The sequence below is a fragment of the Cetorhinus maximus genome, chromosome 12 (genome assembly GCF_964194155.1).
Source record: "Cetorhinus maximus chromosome 12, sCetMax3.hap1.1, whole genome shotgun sequence".
In the NCBI taxonomy this organism is placed as follows: domain Eukaryota; kingdom Metazoa; phylum Chordata; class Chondrichthyes; order Lamniformes; family Cetorhinidae; genus Cetorhinus; species Cetorhinus maximus.
This window is the reverse complement of record NC_135890.1, coordinates 58,608,961-58,626,535: the sequence shown is the minus strand read 5'-3', so window position 1 is coordinate 58,626,535 and position 17,575 is coordinate 58,608,961. Positions and strand designations below refer to the sequence as shown.

Below are 17,575 nucleotides of genomic sequence, written 5' to 3'. Positions count from 1 at the left end.
TTTATCGATGGTAGATCAATATAAGCTTTTTTTTCCCCTACTGCAACATTTCTTCTGATTTCATTCTGGGTGATCTGCCCTTGTGGATGTATGAATGAGAGTCTTATTCCTCGCATTTCACTCTTAGTAAGCTCATGCTGCCACTTTGTTTCCAGAATGTTGGCGCACCAACATATTGCCCCACCCTGGCTTGAATTTTAATTGAGACTTTTGGGGGAAGGGGAAGATGTTCAAAAGTGGAGTCACTGTTTTGTTGAGGTTGCTATTATATTTAACTTTCTTGTTTTGTGTCCCTGGTTATTCGTCTTTAAAGCACACTAATTATTGTAACAGAAATTGCATTTATAAAGCATTTTTCATGTAGAAAAATGCCATTTTAGACAACAACTTACATTTACATAGTGCCTTTGACAAAATAAAACATCCCAAGGCGACAGGAATGTAAAGAAGCAAAATTTGACAGAAGCGACTTAAGGCGGTATTAGGACAGATGGCAAAAAGCTTGGTGAAAGAGGTAGGTTTGGAGGAACATCTCAAAGGAGGAAAGATCAGTAGAGAGGTGGAGAGAAGCTTTCGGGGGGTGATGATGTTGGGATTTCCAGAGCTTAGGGCCAAGGCAGCTGAAGGCATGATCACCATTGGTGGAGCAATCGGGGATGGTCAAGAAGACAGAATTAGATGAACGCATATCTCGGAGCATTGTAGGGCTGGAGATAGGGAGGGCCAAGGCCATGGAGAGACTTAAAAACAAGGACAAGAATTTTACAATGGAGGTGTGCTTGACCAGGGGTCAGTGTAGGTCAGTGAGCACAGGGGTGGTGGCTTACCAGAACTCGATGTGAGTAAGGGCACAGACAGCAGCGTTTTGGATGGCCTTAAGTTTACGAATGGTGCAAGGTGCCTGGTCAGGCAGGAAAACATTCGGATGGTTGGGTCTAATCCAATAGATTATTGCCTTATAATAATCAAATTAGAAGTACCAAAGGCATGGATGAGGGTTTCGGCAGCAGATGAGCTGAGATGAGTAGATTCAGACGATGTTCAGGAGATGGTAATAGGCAGTCTTGTTGATGGCCCTGGATGACCAAAGCGATAGAGTGTAAGATAAAGCAGAAAAAGGGTGTATGACTGATGTCAGGTTGATAATACAAATGAGAACCAGACTGAAGGTAGGAAGTTCAGAGGGGAAGTGAAAAAGGAAATGAGAGGGGAAGAGAGAGAATGAGAAGAGACTGGCAACCAACATAAAGGAGAATCCAAAAGTCATGTCTAAGCAAATAAAGGGTAGTAAGGAGAGGGCTGGGTCCGATTTGGGACCGAAAAGAGGATTTATGCATGGAGGCAGAGAGCATAGCTGAGGTACTATATGACTGCTTTGCACCTGTGTTTACCAAGAAAAGATCCTGCCAAAGTCAACTGGAGTATCGTGTCCCATTCTGGGCATCACAGTTTAGAAAGATTGTGAAAGAGAGGTTACAGAAAAAGTTCACGTGAATGAGTAATAGTAATAATACCGGGGGGATGTTTCCTCTTGTGGGGAAACTAGAACTCTGATACATCATTTAACGATAAGAGGTTTCCCTTTAAATAGAGAGATGAGAATTTTTTTCTCTTGAGGGTCATTAGAGTGTGGAATTCTCTTCCCCAGAAGGTAATGGAGGCTGGGTCATTAAATTTATTCAAGGCTGAATTAGATAGATTTTTGTTAGACAAGGGAGTCAAGGAAATTGGAGCTGAGACCACAACCAGATCAGCCATCACCTTATTGAATGTTGTAGCTGGCTCAAAGGGCCTACTCGTGCTTCCAAAGTCCTATGTTCCTATGAATGGTTCCAGGGATGAAGGACATCAATTGCGAAGAATAGATCGGAGGAGCTGGGGCTTCTCTCCTTGGAGAAGAAAGTTTGAGAGGAGATTTGATAGAGGTCTTTACAATCGTGAGGAGTCTAGATAGAGTAGATTGAGAGAAACCCAAGAACCAATAATAACATATAAAAAGTTTTCACACAGCGAGTGGTTACGATCTGAAGTGCGCTGCCTGTGAATGTGTTGGAGACATATTCAATCATGGCTTTCAAAAGGTAATTGGAAAAGCATCTGAAGGTAAAAATGTAGGGTTACCGGGAAAGGGAGGGGAGTACGACTGGCTGAATTGCTCTTGCAGAGAGCTGGCGCAGACTGAAGGGGCCAAATGTTTTTGTTTTGTAACTATTCTGTGATTCTATTTGACCGGAAGCTCAACTCACGTTGAAGTATGAAACCAAGTTTGTCAACAGTCTGGTTCAGCATCAGACATTACCATGTAGAGGGTAAAAGTGGGGACCAAAGAAAATGGCTTCAGCCTTTCCAGTATAATTGGAAGAAATATCTCCTCATCCAGTACTGGATGTTGGATATGCAGTGTGATAATTTAGTGACAGTGGAGGAGTCAAGAGAGGTGGTGGTGAAGTTGAGCAGGGTGCTATTAGCATACATGTAAGAACTAACACTGTTTTCGGATGATGCCACCAGGTGCAGCATGTAAAGCAAGACCCTGTAAACAACAATTAATTGAAATACTGATGATTGTCATTAACATTGAGTGAGGACAGTCATATTGTATTTCTTCCAATAGTGCCATGACACCTTTAACATGCACATTAATCACTGGAGCAGATAAACAGAAAAACGATTCAATGTCTTATCTGAAAATGTCCCTTATGAGAGTGCAATAGTGCATCAATACTGTACTGAAGTGTCAACATAGATCGACTACAGCTCCTCACACCCCGCTTCCTGTAAGGACTCCTTCCCATTCTCTCAGTTCCTTCGCCTCCGTCGCATCTGTTCTGATGACGCTACCTTCAAAAACAGTTCCTCTGACATGTCCTCCTTCTTCCTTAACCGAGGTTTTCCACCCACGGTCATTGACAGGTCCCTCAACCGTGTCCGGCCCATCTCCCGCGCATCCGCCCTCACACCTTCTCCTCCCTCCCAGAAACACGATAGGGTCCCACTTGTCCTCACTTATCACCCCACCAGCCTCCGCATTCAAAGGATCATCCTCCGCCATTTCCGCCAACTCCAGCATGATGCCACCACCAAACACATCTTCCCTTCACCCCCCCGGCGGCATTCCGTAGGGATCGTTCCCTCCGTGACACCCTGGTCCACTCCTCCATCACCTCCTACTCCTCAACCCCCACCTATGGCACCTCCCCATGCCCACGCAGAAGATGCAACACCTGCCCCTTCACTTCCTCTCTCCTCACCGTCCAAGGGCCCAAACACTCCTTTCAAGTGAAGCAGCATTTCACTTGCATTTCCCCTAACTTAGTCTACTGCATTCATTGCTCCCAATGCGGTCTCCTCTACATTGGAGAGACCAAACGCAAACTGGGTGACCGCTTTGCAAAACACCTGCGGTCTGTCCGCAAGAAAGATCCAAACCTCCCTGTCGCTTGCCATTTTAACACTCCACCCTGCTCCCTTGCCCACATGTCTGTCCTTGGCTTGCTGCATTGTTCCAGTGAAGCCCAACTCAAACTGGAGGAACAGCACCTCATCTTCCGACTAGGTACTTTACAGCCTTCCGGGCTGAATATTGAATTCAACAACTTTAGATCTTAAACTCCCTCCCCCCATCCCCACCCCGTTTCTTCCCCCTCCCTTTTGTTTTTTTCTATAATTTATATAGATTTTTCTTTTCCCACCTATTTCCATTATTTTTAAATCTACAACTAATACCTTGTCAGTTTTTCCACCCCACCCCCACTAGTGCTGTACCTTGAGTGTCCTGCCATCCATTCTTAATTAGCACTTTTCTTAGATAATATCACCACCTTCAACACCTCTTTGATCCTTTTGTCTGTGACATCTTTTGATTATCTGCTCCCATCACTGCTTGCTTGTCCCTACAACCACCCCACCCTCAACTTCTCTCCCCCAGCCCCCCACCTTAAACCAGCTTATATTTCACCCCTCTCCTAACTATACTCAGTTCTGTAGAAGGGTCATGTGGATTCGAAACGTCGACTCTTTCTTCTCCACCAATGCTGCCAGACCTGCTGAGTTTTTCCAAGTAATTCTGTTTTTGTTCTGTGCACAAGTCCTGGGTCTGTAAACCTTCTGTGAGTCAGAGGCAAAAGTGCAATCAATAGATTGGAACCAACACGAGTCATATCTTCAATACTCTGCAGTAATGCTGATTTCCCACCCCTGTCTGTACACCGCCACCCTCCCCCTCCCCCTCCAAAAAAATGTTATCCCAAACAAAACTTTGAAAATATGAATCTTCAATGCAATCTGTTCCTTCAGGTAAGCTCCTTCAACGAGAGGCTCCATTTCTAAATTTGCTTTCTGTTCTTTTCTGGATGTTAATTGGGAAGCTGCCTTTATTACAGTTCCCAAACTCGAGGACTTAACTATAGATGACAGGAGCTCTTCTTTGAGCTTTCTATCAGTGAACTACTTATGATCAATTTTAATGCAAGTTGCAGTGGTACTGACCACTCTGGCCAAGAAAATTATCCATTTTACTGCGATTATTAGAGTAGCTTGAAACTGAGAACCGGAAAAGGGAAATTGATCAGAAAGATGGAAATATACAGTAGATTCCTCAACATTTTTGCTAGAACTAGAACTTGAAAGGTAAGTGACCCCTTCAACGAACCGGACATAATAGAAGAGGGGGAGGAACAGGAAGTTTTCCAGAATTTAAATGTACACCACTGTTCATTTCAGGTATCTGCTAACACTGGAGCCTCATCTATGAGTGGCTACCTTTATAGGTCCAAAGGAATTAAGAAACCATGGAAACGGCTCTGGTTTGTCATTCAGGATAAGGTGCTATATACTTATGCTGCCAGTGAGGTAAGGGTCTGTCCACCTATTGTATAGATAGATGTTTATTTGTCAATTAAATGTCTGTAACTATGCAACAGGTAACTGAGGAAAACAGAAACATACTTATAGTGCATTGAGTGAAGTTATTGGTTCTTGCATTAATATAGCACACCATCTCAGAATAAGGCATTTTTTTAACCTATTTTTTCCTCTATAAAGTTATGTAATGACTAATTTACAAACTTCAACACGTTGCAGGTTTTTGAGAAACTAATGGGCTATTTGTGCCAGTTTCTTACAATATCTATTGTATGGTCCAGCAGGCTTTACAACTACGTTGGGAACAATCTCAGGAACCCGTTTGTGTGGCATGTAATTTTTTTTTCCTTTTACACATTTTTTTCTTAATGGAAAGATGGGAAATCCAGGCCATAGGCTGGTTTCTCCAAGACTATTCCCGACTCAGACCCTGAGTTGTATTCTGGTTTCGGGGGGGGGTTGGCGATGGCGATGAAGTGGAACTCTCTTAACTGACAACATTGTTGTGAACTTATCCGACAAATCAGTTTCTGCTGATTCAATAATGTTTGTAGATAAATGAGCAGAGATCTGACTAACCTGTGTTGCCGGAATAGCCTCCAGTGAATGAAAAGCCCGCGGTGCATTCACTTTCAAGGTTCATTCATGGATAATTGCCAATTTGGAGAGATTGGACACTTGGAAATTATCTAGAACTCATAACATTTCTTCCCTTCCCTCGTCTGCTATTTGGGATAAAACAGGGGCTAAAAAGAGCTTAAAGCACATAGGAGAAAAAGGTTTTGTTAATTTTACTGTAATGTTTGAAATGCATTAACAAAATGGGACGACCACAGCTACCGCAGGTTGAGGGCCCAACTCTGTGGCCTTGAGCGCTGCCAATCTAACCTTCAAGGTACAGGCCACACAGTTCTACTTGACGTTTAGACTTTTTATTTGTGATTTGCCTTTATTGAATATGTGAATATGGAGGTTTGGAAAGAGCTGTTGCCTCATTAGTGGATAATTTTAAATCACTCATTGGTATCAACAGGTTGTAATATGAAAACTAATATAAGTATGGCTTTAAATGTTCTTTGTGCCCACTGACTCCATGATTGGACCAATATGGCACACAAAGCCAACTTTAGATAACTTACTGTCGATAACCTGACAATTTTATTTAATATGCTTGACACACTGAAGCCTGTACAAAACTTTTATCTCCAATGTTTTTTCTTCAAAAAAGGATGTAGCCGCATTAGAGAGCCAACCATTGCTTGGATTCACAGTTTCTGAAGTCCAGGATGACCTTTCAGAAGCCAAAGTGATTTTCCAGTTGCTTCATAAGAGAACACTGTTCTATGTGTTTAAAGCAGATGATCGTCATACTGCCCGGAGGTGAGTAAGACAAGTCATTATACAACTGCAAAGGCTAAATGCTGTGGATGCTGGAAATAGAAAATGCTGAAAATACTCAGCAGATGAGGCATCATCTATGGAGAGGGAAACAGATTTAACATTTCAGGTTGGTGACCTTTCAATACTGGTAAATGTGTAGATGTTACACAAACAACTTCTCTAGTCTTCTAAAATCCTCCAAATAAATGGTGGTGTAATGAAAACCCGCTATGCCTATATTTTTGTGGGGGTAAATTTTTGGATTCCATCCTAAACAAGTTCCCTTCTTTGCCCCTCTTTCTGGTATATTGATGCCTTTGCAATGACTATCAGATCATACATACTTATTTCAATTTGAGCTGTCAAATCATATGTTTTTAGTGCGTAGCATACGCAATTCAGATAACAGAGCCTTTAGTTCTGTCTTTTTACTATTTCCACAACCTCTTGCCTTATCTGCTGGGGCACTCTTAAGTTTGTATGCTCTGTCCCATCCTGCCCTGCTCTGATTATCATTCCCCTCGTTGCCACCCTGTTCTCTTGCCTTGTCCTCTCTCTTTAATTTATCACCTCTTCCCTCACTTGATCTTTCACGTGCACTATTTAGGTTAAAGCCTTCTCTACTGCCCTGGTTATGCAACTTGCCAGAACACTGGTCGCAGCACAGTTCAGGTGAAGACTGTCCCAACAGTACAGCTCCCACTTTCCCGAGTACTGGTGCTAGTACCCCATGAATTGAACCTATTCTGCCCACACCAATTTTTGAGCCATGCATTTATCTCTCTAACCTTATTTACCCTTCACCAATTTGCTCGTGGCTCAGGTAATAATCCAGATATAATTACCTTTGAGGTTCTGCTTTTAATTTAGTCCCTAGCTGCTCATATTCTCAAAGCAGAACCTCTTTCCTAGTCCTACCTATGTTGTTGGTTCCTATGTGGACCATGAAAACTGGATTCTTCCCCTCAACACTGCAAGTTCCTCTCCAGCCCCGAGCAGATGTCCTGAATCCTGGCACCAGGCAGCAATGCAGCCTTCGGGGCGCTCACGCTCAGTTGCAGAGAACTGTGTCAACCCCCTGACTATACTGTCCCCTACTACCACAACATTCCTATTAACTTCTCCCACTTGAAGGTCTTCCTGTATAATGGTGCTATGGTCAGTTCATTAATTCACCCAGCAGCCCTTGTTTTCATCCCCACAAGCTGCAAAACCTTGAATCTTTTGGACAGTTGCAAGGGCTGGGTCACCTCCACTTCTACCTTCTCAATCCTCTTTCTTGCCTCACTCACAGTCACACACTCATGTCCCTGACCACTGATCAAATCAGAAGATCCTAATTTAAGGGCTGTGAGCGACTCCTAGAACCAAGTGTCCAGGTAACTTTCCTACTTTTTGATGCATTGCAGTGTCTACAGCTCGGCCTCCTGCTCAATGATCCTGAGCCGAAGCTCCTCAAGCTACAGATGCTTTGTGTAGACGTGTTTGCCCTGGATCACACTTGTTTCCACATTCTGCAGTCACAACACATCACCTACCCTGCCATCTTTATTGTGTTGATTAATTTTTTATTATTTTCTTATGTAATTTATAATGAATAAACCCTACTACTCCCGATAAGCTTTATTGCTACTAGTAAACATTACTATTCTTCACAAAACCCTACAATTACCAATAAATTACACGAGTTTCGAAAGATAAATTAGCAAAATACAACCACTTTCCTGTTTCCTTTGACGTCACACTTCGACTTTTCTCAGAATGCGGCCAGTCAAAAGACTGAGCCCCCTAGCTCTTTTAAACTCAAAGTTCAGGTAACTATTTACATGAACAGCACCTCCTCCCTCACTCACCTAATTCCCAAGTTAACACTCTGTGACTAGCTGCATTCATTGATGAGCTGCTGTCTTCGTGTTTGCTTACTTCATGCGCTTAGCAAGCTGAAATTCTACAGCGATGAGTCAGCACTGCTGGCTAGGGAATCTAGTTCAAACTAGCTACCTAATTAACGAACTGCAGCTGCCTCTCCTGCAGGGAGCTTGTCTATCCCTGAGTAAGACTGAAAGAAAATCAATTTTAACTGTAAATTGTCGTTAAATTCTAAATGCAAACTAGATTTTAGAAAGAGATTAGCCCTTAAAATTCCCTCAGTCACCAAATTCCCAAGCTCACACTGTTGACTATCTGCACTCAGTGACCAGCTGCTGTCTTCATGCTTGCTTGCTTCTACATTGTTGGGTTGGTGTTGGAACAGCTTGTGTAGGGGTGTGGCTAGTTCTGGAGCACAAGTCTTCAGTATTACTGCTGGGATGTTGTCAAAGCTCATAGCCTTTGCAGTATCCAGTGCCTTCAGCCATTTCTTGATAATATCTGGCTCATTATTCATTGCTAAATCTAATATAGCCTGCCTCTTTGTTGGTTCTCGGACATTTTGTTCACAAAGCTATCCTGGCCACACTCAAGAAATTCACTACCTTTCTGGCGTGTACTAGTATGATTATCCCAATCGATAAGAAAGGACTTTGAACTGAAACATTAAGTTGTTTTTCTCTCTCCGCAGGGCTGTCTGACCTGCTCAGTATTTCCAGCATTTTCAGTTTTTACATACGCATGTGTGTGTGTGTCATATTGTACATAGGAGTAGAGAGTAAGTGTAGCCTTCAAGTGAAGTTGGGGTTAGAGGGGTTCTGACACCCAGATACAATTTCAGCACTTTCAGTTTTGTATATGCTAACCTTATTTTTATATGATACTTGGGTTTTATATTTTTACTAGTCAGTTTCCCATGGAATTGTACATATCTGGAGTAATTGAACCAGGGCGTGCATATGTCTGGCAGCTCCCAATTTCAAGTTATATAGCTTGTATACTTTACAAAACTTAAAGCAATTGGGAATCAGTACTCCTCCGTGTTGAACAGCACTTGGAGGAAGCACTGATGGTGGCTAGTGCACAGAATTTACTCTGGGTGGAGACTTCAACGTCCATTATCAAGAGTGGCTCAGTAACACCACTACTACCTAGTTGGCTGAATCCTAAAGGGCACAGCTGCTGACTGGTCTGCGGCAGGTGGTGAGGGAACCAACAAGAGGGAAAAACCTACTTGATCTTGTCCTCCCCAATCTACCTGTCACAGATGCATCTGTCTATGACAGTATTGGTAGGAGTGACCACAGTCCGTGTGGGGACAAAGTCCTACCTTCACTTTGAGGATCCCCTCTATTGTGTTGTGTATGGCACTACCACTGTGCTAAATGGGATAGATTTCGAACAGACCTAGCAACTAAAGACTGGGCATCCATGAGGTGCTGTGGGCCATCAGTAGCAGAATTTTGTACAACTACAATCTGTAACCTTATGGCTTGGCATATCCCCCACTCTCATTACCATCAAGCCAGGGGATCAACCTGGTTCAATGAAGAGTGCAGAAGGGCATGTCAGGAGGAGCACCAGGCATATCTAAAAATGAGGTGTCAATCTGGTGAAGTTACAACATGAGATTATTTGCATGCCAAACAATGGAAGCAGCATGTGATAGACAGAGCTAAGCAATCTCACAACCGACTGACCAGATCTAAACTCTGCAGTCCTGCCATATGAATGGTGGTGGACAATTAAACAACTAACTGAACGAAAAGGCTCCACAAATTTTCCCATTCTCAATGATGGAGGAGCCCATCACATCAGTGTGAAAAAACAAAGCCGAAGCATTTGCAGTGATCTTCAGCCAGAAGTGCCAAGTGGATGATCCATCTCAGCCTCCTCCTGAGGTCCAGAGCATCATAGATGCCAGTCTTCAGCCAATTCAATTCACTCCACTTAATATCAAGAAACGGCTGAAGGTACTGGATACCGCAAAAGTTATGGGCCTGGATAACATTCCAACAATAGAACTGAAGACTTGTGCTCCAGAACTAGCTGCACCCTTAGCTAAGTTGCTCTAGTACAGCTGCAACACTGGTTCCTACCCAGCAATGTGGGAAACTGTCCACGTATGTCCTGTCCAGAAAAAGGACAACTCCAACCCGGCCAATTACCACCTCATCAGTCTACTCTTGATCATCAGCAAAGTGATGGAAGTGGTCAGTGAAAGTGCTATCAAGCAGCACTTACTCAGAAACAACCTGCTCATTGGCCCTCGGTTTGGGTTCCACCAGGGCCACTAAGCGTCTGACCTCATTACAGCCTTAGTCCAAACATGGGCAAAAGAGCTGAACCCAAGAGGTGAGGTGAGTGTCACTGCCCTTGACATCAAGGCCGTATTTGACCAAGTGTGGCATCAAGGAGCTCTAGCAAAACTGGAGACGATGGGAATTGGGGAAAACTCTGCAATGCGTGGAATCATACCTAGCACAAAGGAAAATGGTTGTGGCTGTTGGAGGTCAGCCATCTCAGCTTCAGGACATCACTGCAGGAGTTTCTCAGGGTAGTGTCCTAAACCCAACCATCTTCACCTGCTTCATCAATGACTTCCCCTCCTTGATGTCGTTTGCACTGAGACAGTTCCCCATAGCAGATCTGCTTGGGGATTCTGTAATCCTCCATGTGAGAGATTAGGCCTGCCCATCTAAGTTGAATTTTCTGGAGGGTGGCTTCCATGCTATTGAACCCAGCATGATGAAGGACTTCATTTATGATTTTGACCTGCCATTGAATTCTCAGCATGGCCCTCTGGTGTCTTTGGAAGCATCCAGAGCTTGGATGTGGCACCTATGGCAGACTCAGGATTCTGTGAAATACAGCTGGGTGATAAGAACAATGGCCTGGTAGAGTTTGATTTTAGTCTTCAGCTTAATGCCATGCTGCTTCCTGATGCTATCATGGAGTTGGCGCAAGCAGAACTTGTTTTCTGGATACGTGCGTTGATCTCTTCATCAATAGTGGCAACCCCAGAGAGCACACTACCAATATATGAGAATTTTTCTACAGCCTTGAGACTGATGCTATCAATGGCATGCCTGGTGCTTTATAGTGTGTGCCTGGTGCTGGCTGAAACATAACCTCGGCCTTTGGAAACACTAATTTGGAGACCAAAGATTTTGGCAATACTCAAGAATTTGTTTGCCGTAGTGTGAATGTCTTCCTTGTTGTGGGCAGCTAGGATCTCAAGGATGCCAACATAGGAGCTGGAGATAGAAAGGATCCGAACATATAAGTGGCAACTATTGAGGAATAAAAACACACAAAATAGGAGCAGTGTTATAGGCACTGTTCATACATTGAGGAAAGGATGAATCTGAAGCCAGTTTTTTTCTTAATCCAGGTTATTCACAAGGTTCCCCTCCTACACCCAATATGAACTGTTTTTTTATATGCTTGCACTGATTCCCTAATGTTTCCCCAGTTGGTGGAAGCTTCTCTCAATTTACAAATGTAAAGCATGCACTCCATTGCAGCATGATTCCAACATTAACAGCAGGAATAGACCACACGGCCTGTTGAGCCTGCTCCACCATTCAATACGACCATGGCTGATCTTAGGCATTCAACTCCATTTTCTTACTTGTTCCCCATATTCCTTAATTCTCTGAGAGACCCCAAATCTGTCTATCCCAGATTTGGTGAAGAATCTACAAATCTCTGGGATAGAGAATTCAAAATATTCACAACCCTTTGAGTGAAGTAATTTTTCCTCATCTCAGGCCTCCTATCCTGAGACTGTGTCCCTGTGTTTTAGACTCCTCAACCAGCAAAAACAATCTCTGTGTCTATCCTATCAAGCCCCTTCAAAATTTTTCAGGTTTCAATGAGATCGCCTCTCATTCTTCTAAACTCTAGAAAATATAAGCCCAATATACTTAGCTTCTCATCATAAAACAGCACCCTCATTCCAGGGACAAATTTAGTGAACCTTTGCTGTACCACCTGCAATGCAAGTATATCCTTTCAAAAATGTGGAGACCAAAACTGTACACAGTATTCTAGACGTAGTCTCAGCGAAACCCTGTACAATTGTAGTAAGACTATATTCTTGTACTCTGATCTTCTTGCAGTAAAGGTCAACATGCCCATTTGCCTTCCTAATTGCTTTCTGCACCTGCATGGTAATTTTCTGCATTCCTTTGCACGAGAATACCCAAGTCTCTTTGAACATCATACTTCCACACAAGTTTCACACCTTTGGAAAAAAAATTCTGCTTTTCTATTCATACGACCAAAGTAAATAACTTCACACTTCCCTACATTATAACCCAATCACCATTTTATTGCCCATTCACTTAACCTGTCTAAATCTCTTTGCAGCCTCTCTGCAGTACTGTCTTCTCTCAATCACAGGAAGGGTCCTCTCAAAGGACCTATTATACCATATTATACCATACAGCCCAGTTGATGATATCCTCCAGTAGAGACAGTGTGGTTTTAGGGCTAACTGTAGGACAGCTGATTATGATGTTTGCAGCAAGACTACTACAAGGAAAATACAGAGTGCAAGATTAGAATCTGTATGTGCTGTTCATGGATCAAACTAAAGCTTTTGACAGTGAGAGTTGACCTGGTCAGTGGCACTTATTCTCCAAGCTAAGATGTCCAAACCAGTTTTGTTAAAATCCTGCGCCTGTTGCATGATTTGTCTGTGCCTGTGTCCAATGCCTTTGCAGTAACTAGCAGCATAGAGCAAGGATGCGTCATGGCTTCGCCCCACTCTTCAGACTCTTTGCTGCAATGCTTAGGAAGCTACCAGAGATGTGCCTGCAAGCATTATTAGGTTTCATTCAAGGAAGCTGGTTAATCTCTCCAGACTGTGCCTCCACTAAAGTCAGAGGCAGTAATCAGAGCTTTTGTATATCCGTCCTCCTTCAGGTACCTTGACCTAAGAATTTGTTGACGACCATGGACTTCCATTGGATTGGTCCGTGATTATGCTTGGCAAATTACTGCAGTGGTTTACTGTTGCCTTCTGTATACAGATTCTCTTAATACCAGACCAACTGGGAGATGTAAAAAATTGAAGCGCAATAGCACCACCACTGACGATCTGGTGAAATTACAACATAAATTTTACACAGGCAAATTCTACTAAAAATGTGGAGGTGGGAGTTTATAATGGGAAAAGGCAACAGGAAGTGCACAAAGATGTAGGTCTTTTAATGTACTTTATGCAGATAGATATTTGAATAACTGCCTCCATGTAGTAAGTGGTTAATGGATGAAATGCAGAGAATAGTCAATGGATGAAATTGAATTGTAAAATTTTAAATTAGTTAAAAGATTACATAAACCAAACTTTCAATGATTTATGGCATTATTAGGATTGAATTTTAGCTAATTGTCTCCATCCATCCAGTATTTGTTTCACTGTGCAGGGCTTGTCATGTCTTTTCTGCCACTATTATCTAACTGTGTGTGATGCCACAAAATGATGAGAGTTCATACAATATTGAAACATTTAGTGTGGGACTAGTCAAAGTTTTTTTTTCTCTTTTCTAAGTGTTGAATCACAGAGGTGCAGTATCATTGAGTCACAATAATGATATCAATGTTCTGATATAGTAATGCTGAAATTACTAGATCACATTTTTATACCCAGTTTAGTCAATGCTGATGCGCCCTCGAGTTATTGACCCTTCAACAATTGGAAACAGTTTCTCTTAGTTTACCCTATCTAAACCCTTCATGGTTTTAAACATGTCCATCAGACCTCCTTTTAATCTTACCTTCTCTAAGGAGAACTCGTATTGTTTCATTTGTTTCCATTTGGCTAGTATATTGGAATGAGGATTACATTAAATGTCAAACTTATTTTAAAAAATGAATATGAGTGTTGAGGGGAGATATTCCTGGATGGGAGCAGTAGTCACTAAGGATACAGCTACTTTGCTTTTCATCCCCTGGGACTGGGCAGACTTCAGGCACCCCCCCCAACTGATCCATGTGCCAATACAATGGGCAAGGAATATGAACACAGCTGTAAGCCTCTCAGACCTGTAACTGCACTCCAGGCCACTGAGTTCTCATTGCCCTGAAGTGCTTCCAAATGACCCGATGATGGCTCCAAATAAAAAAACTATCACTTTTCTGCATATGCTGCAGTCTGTCCCTGGACCCCAAAGATGCTCTGTTTTCTCCCTTTCCCCTCCTTCCCCAACCCCCACCTACCTACCATTTGTGGTTCTAGGGGCAGCCCATTAAGCTGACTTTCAATAGGCATCCTTTTGATGTGGTATTCATCAAGCATTAGGAAAGAAAGCTGAGGCAGAAAACACTACCTTTCCCTCTGTTAGAGTGCTACAAACGCAGGCTCAGTTTCATGTTGTGGGAGAGCCTGAGAGGACACTGTGGGGATATAGAATTAATGAAACATGTGTCTACCTGTTCTACCCATCCCCTAGGTACCGAGCAGAGGACAATCGCCATTTTATTTATTTATTTCTACATTTGTAGGGCACTGTTTTGTACATAGACACTGGAGTTACAATAATTAACAAATGCTCCAATTTCTCAACAGGTGGGTGGAAGTTTTTCAAGAAGCTACTGTGTTGTAACATTCCAACAACAGACACTATACAAGGGAAGGACTTCAAGAAGCAACTCCATGAAAAATACACTATACTGAGATGTTGAAGTGTGGTGTTGATGCTTCAGCATAGATTGAATAAGAATGTTCATGTTCACGCCTTAATCTCCAGTTACTAAAGATTCATTTTGGATTGCAGAATGAACTGCAAAGATGCTACAAAAACCCCAAAACACTCTTGATGTGCTCTTAGGTGTTGTCTGAAAAAGGCCCTGAAGAAAAGAACTTGGGCAACCAGTGTAATTTTCTAATTTGAGTCTCTTTTTGGTGACAATGAAAGCAAGAATGAACTAAGCTCTATTTCCCACTCTGGGTACTTACTCTGTACCTAGCCTGCCAAAAGGCTTAAGCAATTATCTATTTTTATGCTACATTTCTCAAATGTGTTAGTATCTTTGTGTTATAAAACTGTGAACATCACATTATTATCATAGAAAAGCCCACCTTAATCTCTCTCTTTTAATTATGGATTATGGAACTGATATTTTCTATCTCTGAAGATCTTCACATCTAAAAGTGATTTTTGAACACCTCTGATTTTTCATGAGGTAACTTTAGTACCTGGTATTAGATGGTATTTGTAGACCAGGAAGGTCAGATTTGTGCAGATATAATTGATTTCACCTGGGGTCAGCAGTGCTACCATTTGCCTGAGTGCCTCTGCTTTATGGAAGGGAAGAATTAGCTCAGATTCTCATTCATGATCACTACCCAGCAACTTGAATAGAAAATCCCCATGCATGGACACCAAACAAAGACATTGTCATTGATTGTGATGCCACACAGTTGAACAGAGACTGAATTCTTGCAACAACAAAAAATTAGCATATGATTGTTTACTGAGGGGATGCCAGTGCCAATGGAACTACATCCAACGGGAGCTGGTGCTTCAGAAGAGAGAAGGGAAGAAAACTGGACAAAAAGTTGCTACCTGGTTCTTGACTTGACTTTTGAGATCCAAATTAAGTAGTTTGGTGGCCTGAGACTACTGGAAATATAAACTTTGGCTTGATGTATTATTCATGTTATGAAAAATGAGAAGCAAGTTGCCTTTCATGATTCCAATATTCTTATCAGGTTTTCAGTGCATTAATATCCATACCAAATGGTTCTTGTGATTTTCCAGGTTTATCAGAATGTATGTTTAAATTTTTCCAAAATTGGTGGAACAGTACTGTTAAGTGCTGCACCCAATTTTCCAGTGTATTTTAACTTTATTGGTTTTTTTAATTTAATGTTTGGCTTTTGTAAAAATATTTGAAGATAAGATGGTTCAGCAAGGATTTATACATGCAGGCATGAGTTAGATTTATGTATTTATTTAACTATTGTAATGAGCATCTATGGTTCTCTATGGAGCACAACAGACATCATGTAGAATTCAAAGTGAAAATTGATGTAAAGTTCTTAAATTTTACAATACTGTCTTTTTATAAACATGTAGAAAGTTGAATGTAAATCAGCATTTAGGATAAGCATGGTCTGGTGAATCTAAATAAGGGACTCTGCTTTTCACACCAAGTAGGATTCCTTTTGATGGGTGAGAGAAACATTTACCCTTTTTTAAAACTGTACAAAATACTTTCCTGATGGTGGCCAGCAATCTCTTCCAATTGACCAGATTTGAAATTGCTTAATTCCAATTTCACAAGTTCCTACTAGTATAGAAAGAGTTTGCTCAATGGGTAGTATTCCTGCTCTTGAGTCAGAAAGTTGTGGATTCAAATTCCACTTGAAAATTGACCACAATATCTAGGCCAATTGTCACTACAGTGCTAAAGGAGTACTGTTTTGCTGGAGGTGCCAACTTTTTGTTAAGGCATTAAACTAAAGCTCCTTCTGACTGACTGGGTGGAAGTAAAGAAAAACCTTGTAGCACTGTTTTGAAGAAATAATGCTGGTCCATCAGATAACAACACTAAATGATAGATTAACTGGTCATTCATCTCATTTGCAGTTTGTTGGACCTGGTGTGTGAATCATATATCACATTGTCCATATAAAAATCTTGACATCCATAACTGAGAATATGTTAAAGCACAATTTAAATGCAAACTCTTTTCAAAAATAATTCCAGGGTATTTGCTTTGACTGCCTTGCCTAGAAGTGTATTCCATATGTTGATCACTTTGTGTGAAGAAAATATCAGTGATACATTTGCCTTTTACTAGTTTGAACCCATGTCCACTACAGTCAAAATTTAGTTTTAATCTAGTTTCTACAGTTTGTTTTTGACAATGCCTCTGTGAAGTGTCTTGGGACGTTTTTTTAATATTAAAGGTGCTATATAAATGTAAATTGTTGTTTACTATCTAAAATAGCTCTGAGGCCACCTCTCAGTCATTTCCTTTGAAACTGAAATATGAAATTTCTCCAGTATGCCACCATAACCAGGAATCAGCTTTTAATTTCTAAATTGCCTCCAGAGCATAAATGTGTTTTGTGTTTCTAACCAAAATTGGATGGAGTCCTTATGATCAGGACTGACCACAGCACCATTCTGTATGAAAATTACTTTTTCCAGCTTTGTAACCTGCTATTTTTTTGCCCACATTCAATTTGTCTAATGATCCTTCACATTTTTTGCATATGTTTGTAGAATCATACAGTTCAGAAGGAGGCTAGTTAGTTTTATTTGAAACTCGATGACACTGCTTGCAACTCAGCAAAACTTGAGGACACAGATTGATGATCAGAGATTTGATTTCTTGAGTTGTGGTTGAGAGCACTCTGTTGGAAAGCTGTTAGCCAAACGGTGAGTGTGACAATACTTGAATAGCTTTTCAGGATGAGGGTTATTTCCACTTAAGGGTCTTT

General features: G+C 41.6%; 1 protein-coding gene across 1 annotated transcript in view; it reads left to right on the top strand.

Moving 5' to 3' along the window:
• The window catches only part of fgd6 (FYVE, RhoGEF and PH domain containing 6), a 148,471-nt gene extending 132,271 nt beyond the window's left edge, over positions 1 to 16,200 (top strand). Inside the window, exons 19-21 of the mRNA XM_078553694.1 lie at positions 4,723 to 4,851; positions 6,092 to 6,243; positions 14,690 to 16,200. Of these exons, the coding sequence (XP_078409820.1) occupies positions 4,723 to 4,851; positions 6,092 to 6,243; positions 14,690 to 14,726 (318 nt within the window). The 3' untranslated portion in view covers positions 14,727 to 16,200. The remainder of the gene's footprint in view (positions 1 to 4,722; positions 4,852 to 6,091; positions 6,244 to 14,689) is intronic.
• Positions 16,201 to 17,575: the final 1,375 nt, after the last annotated feature.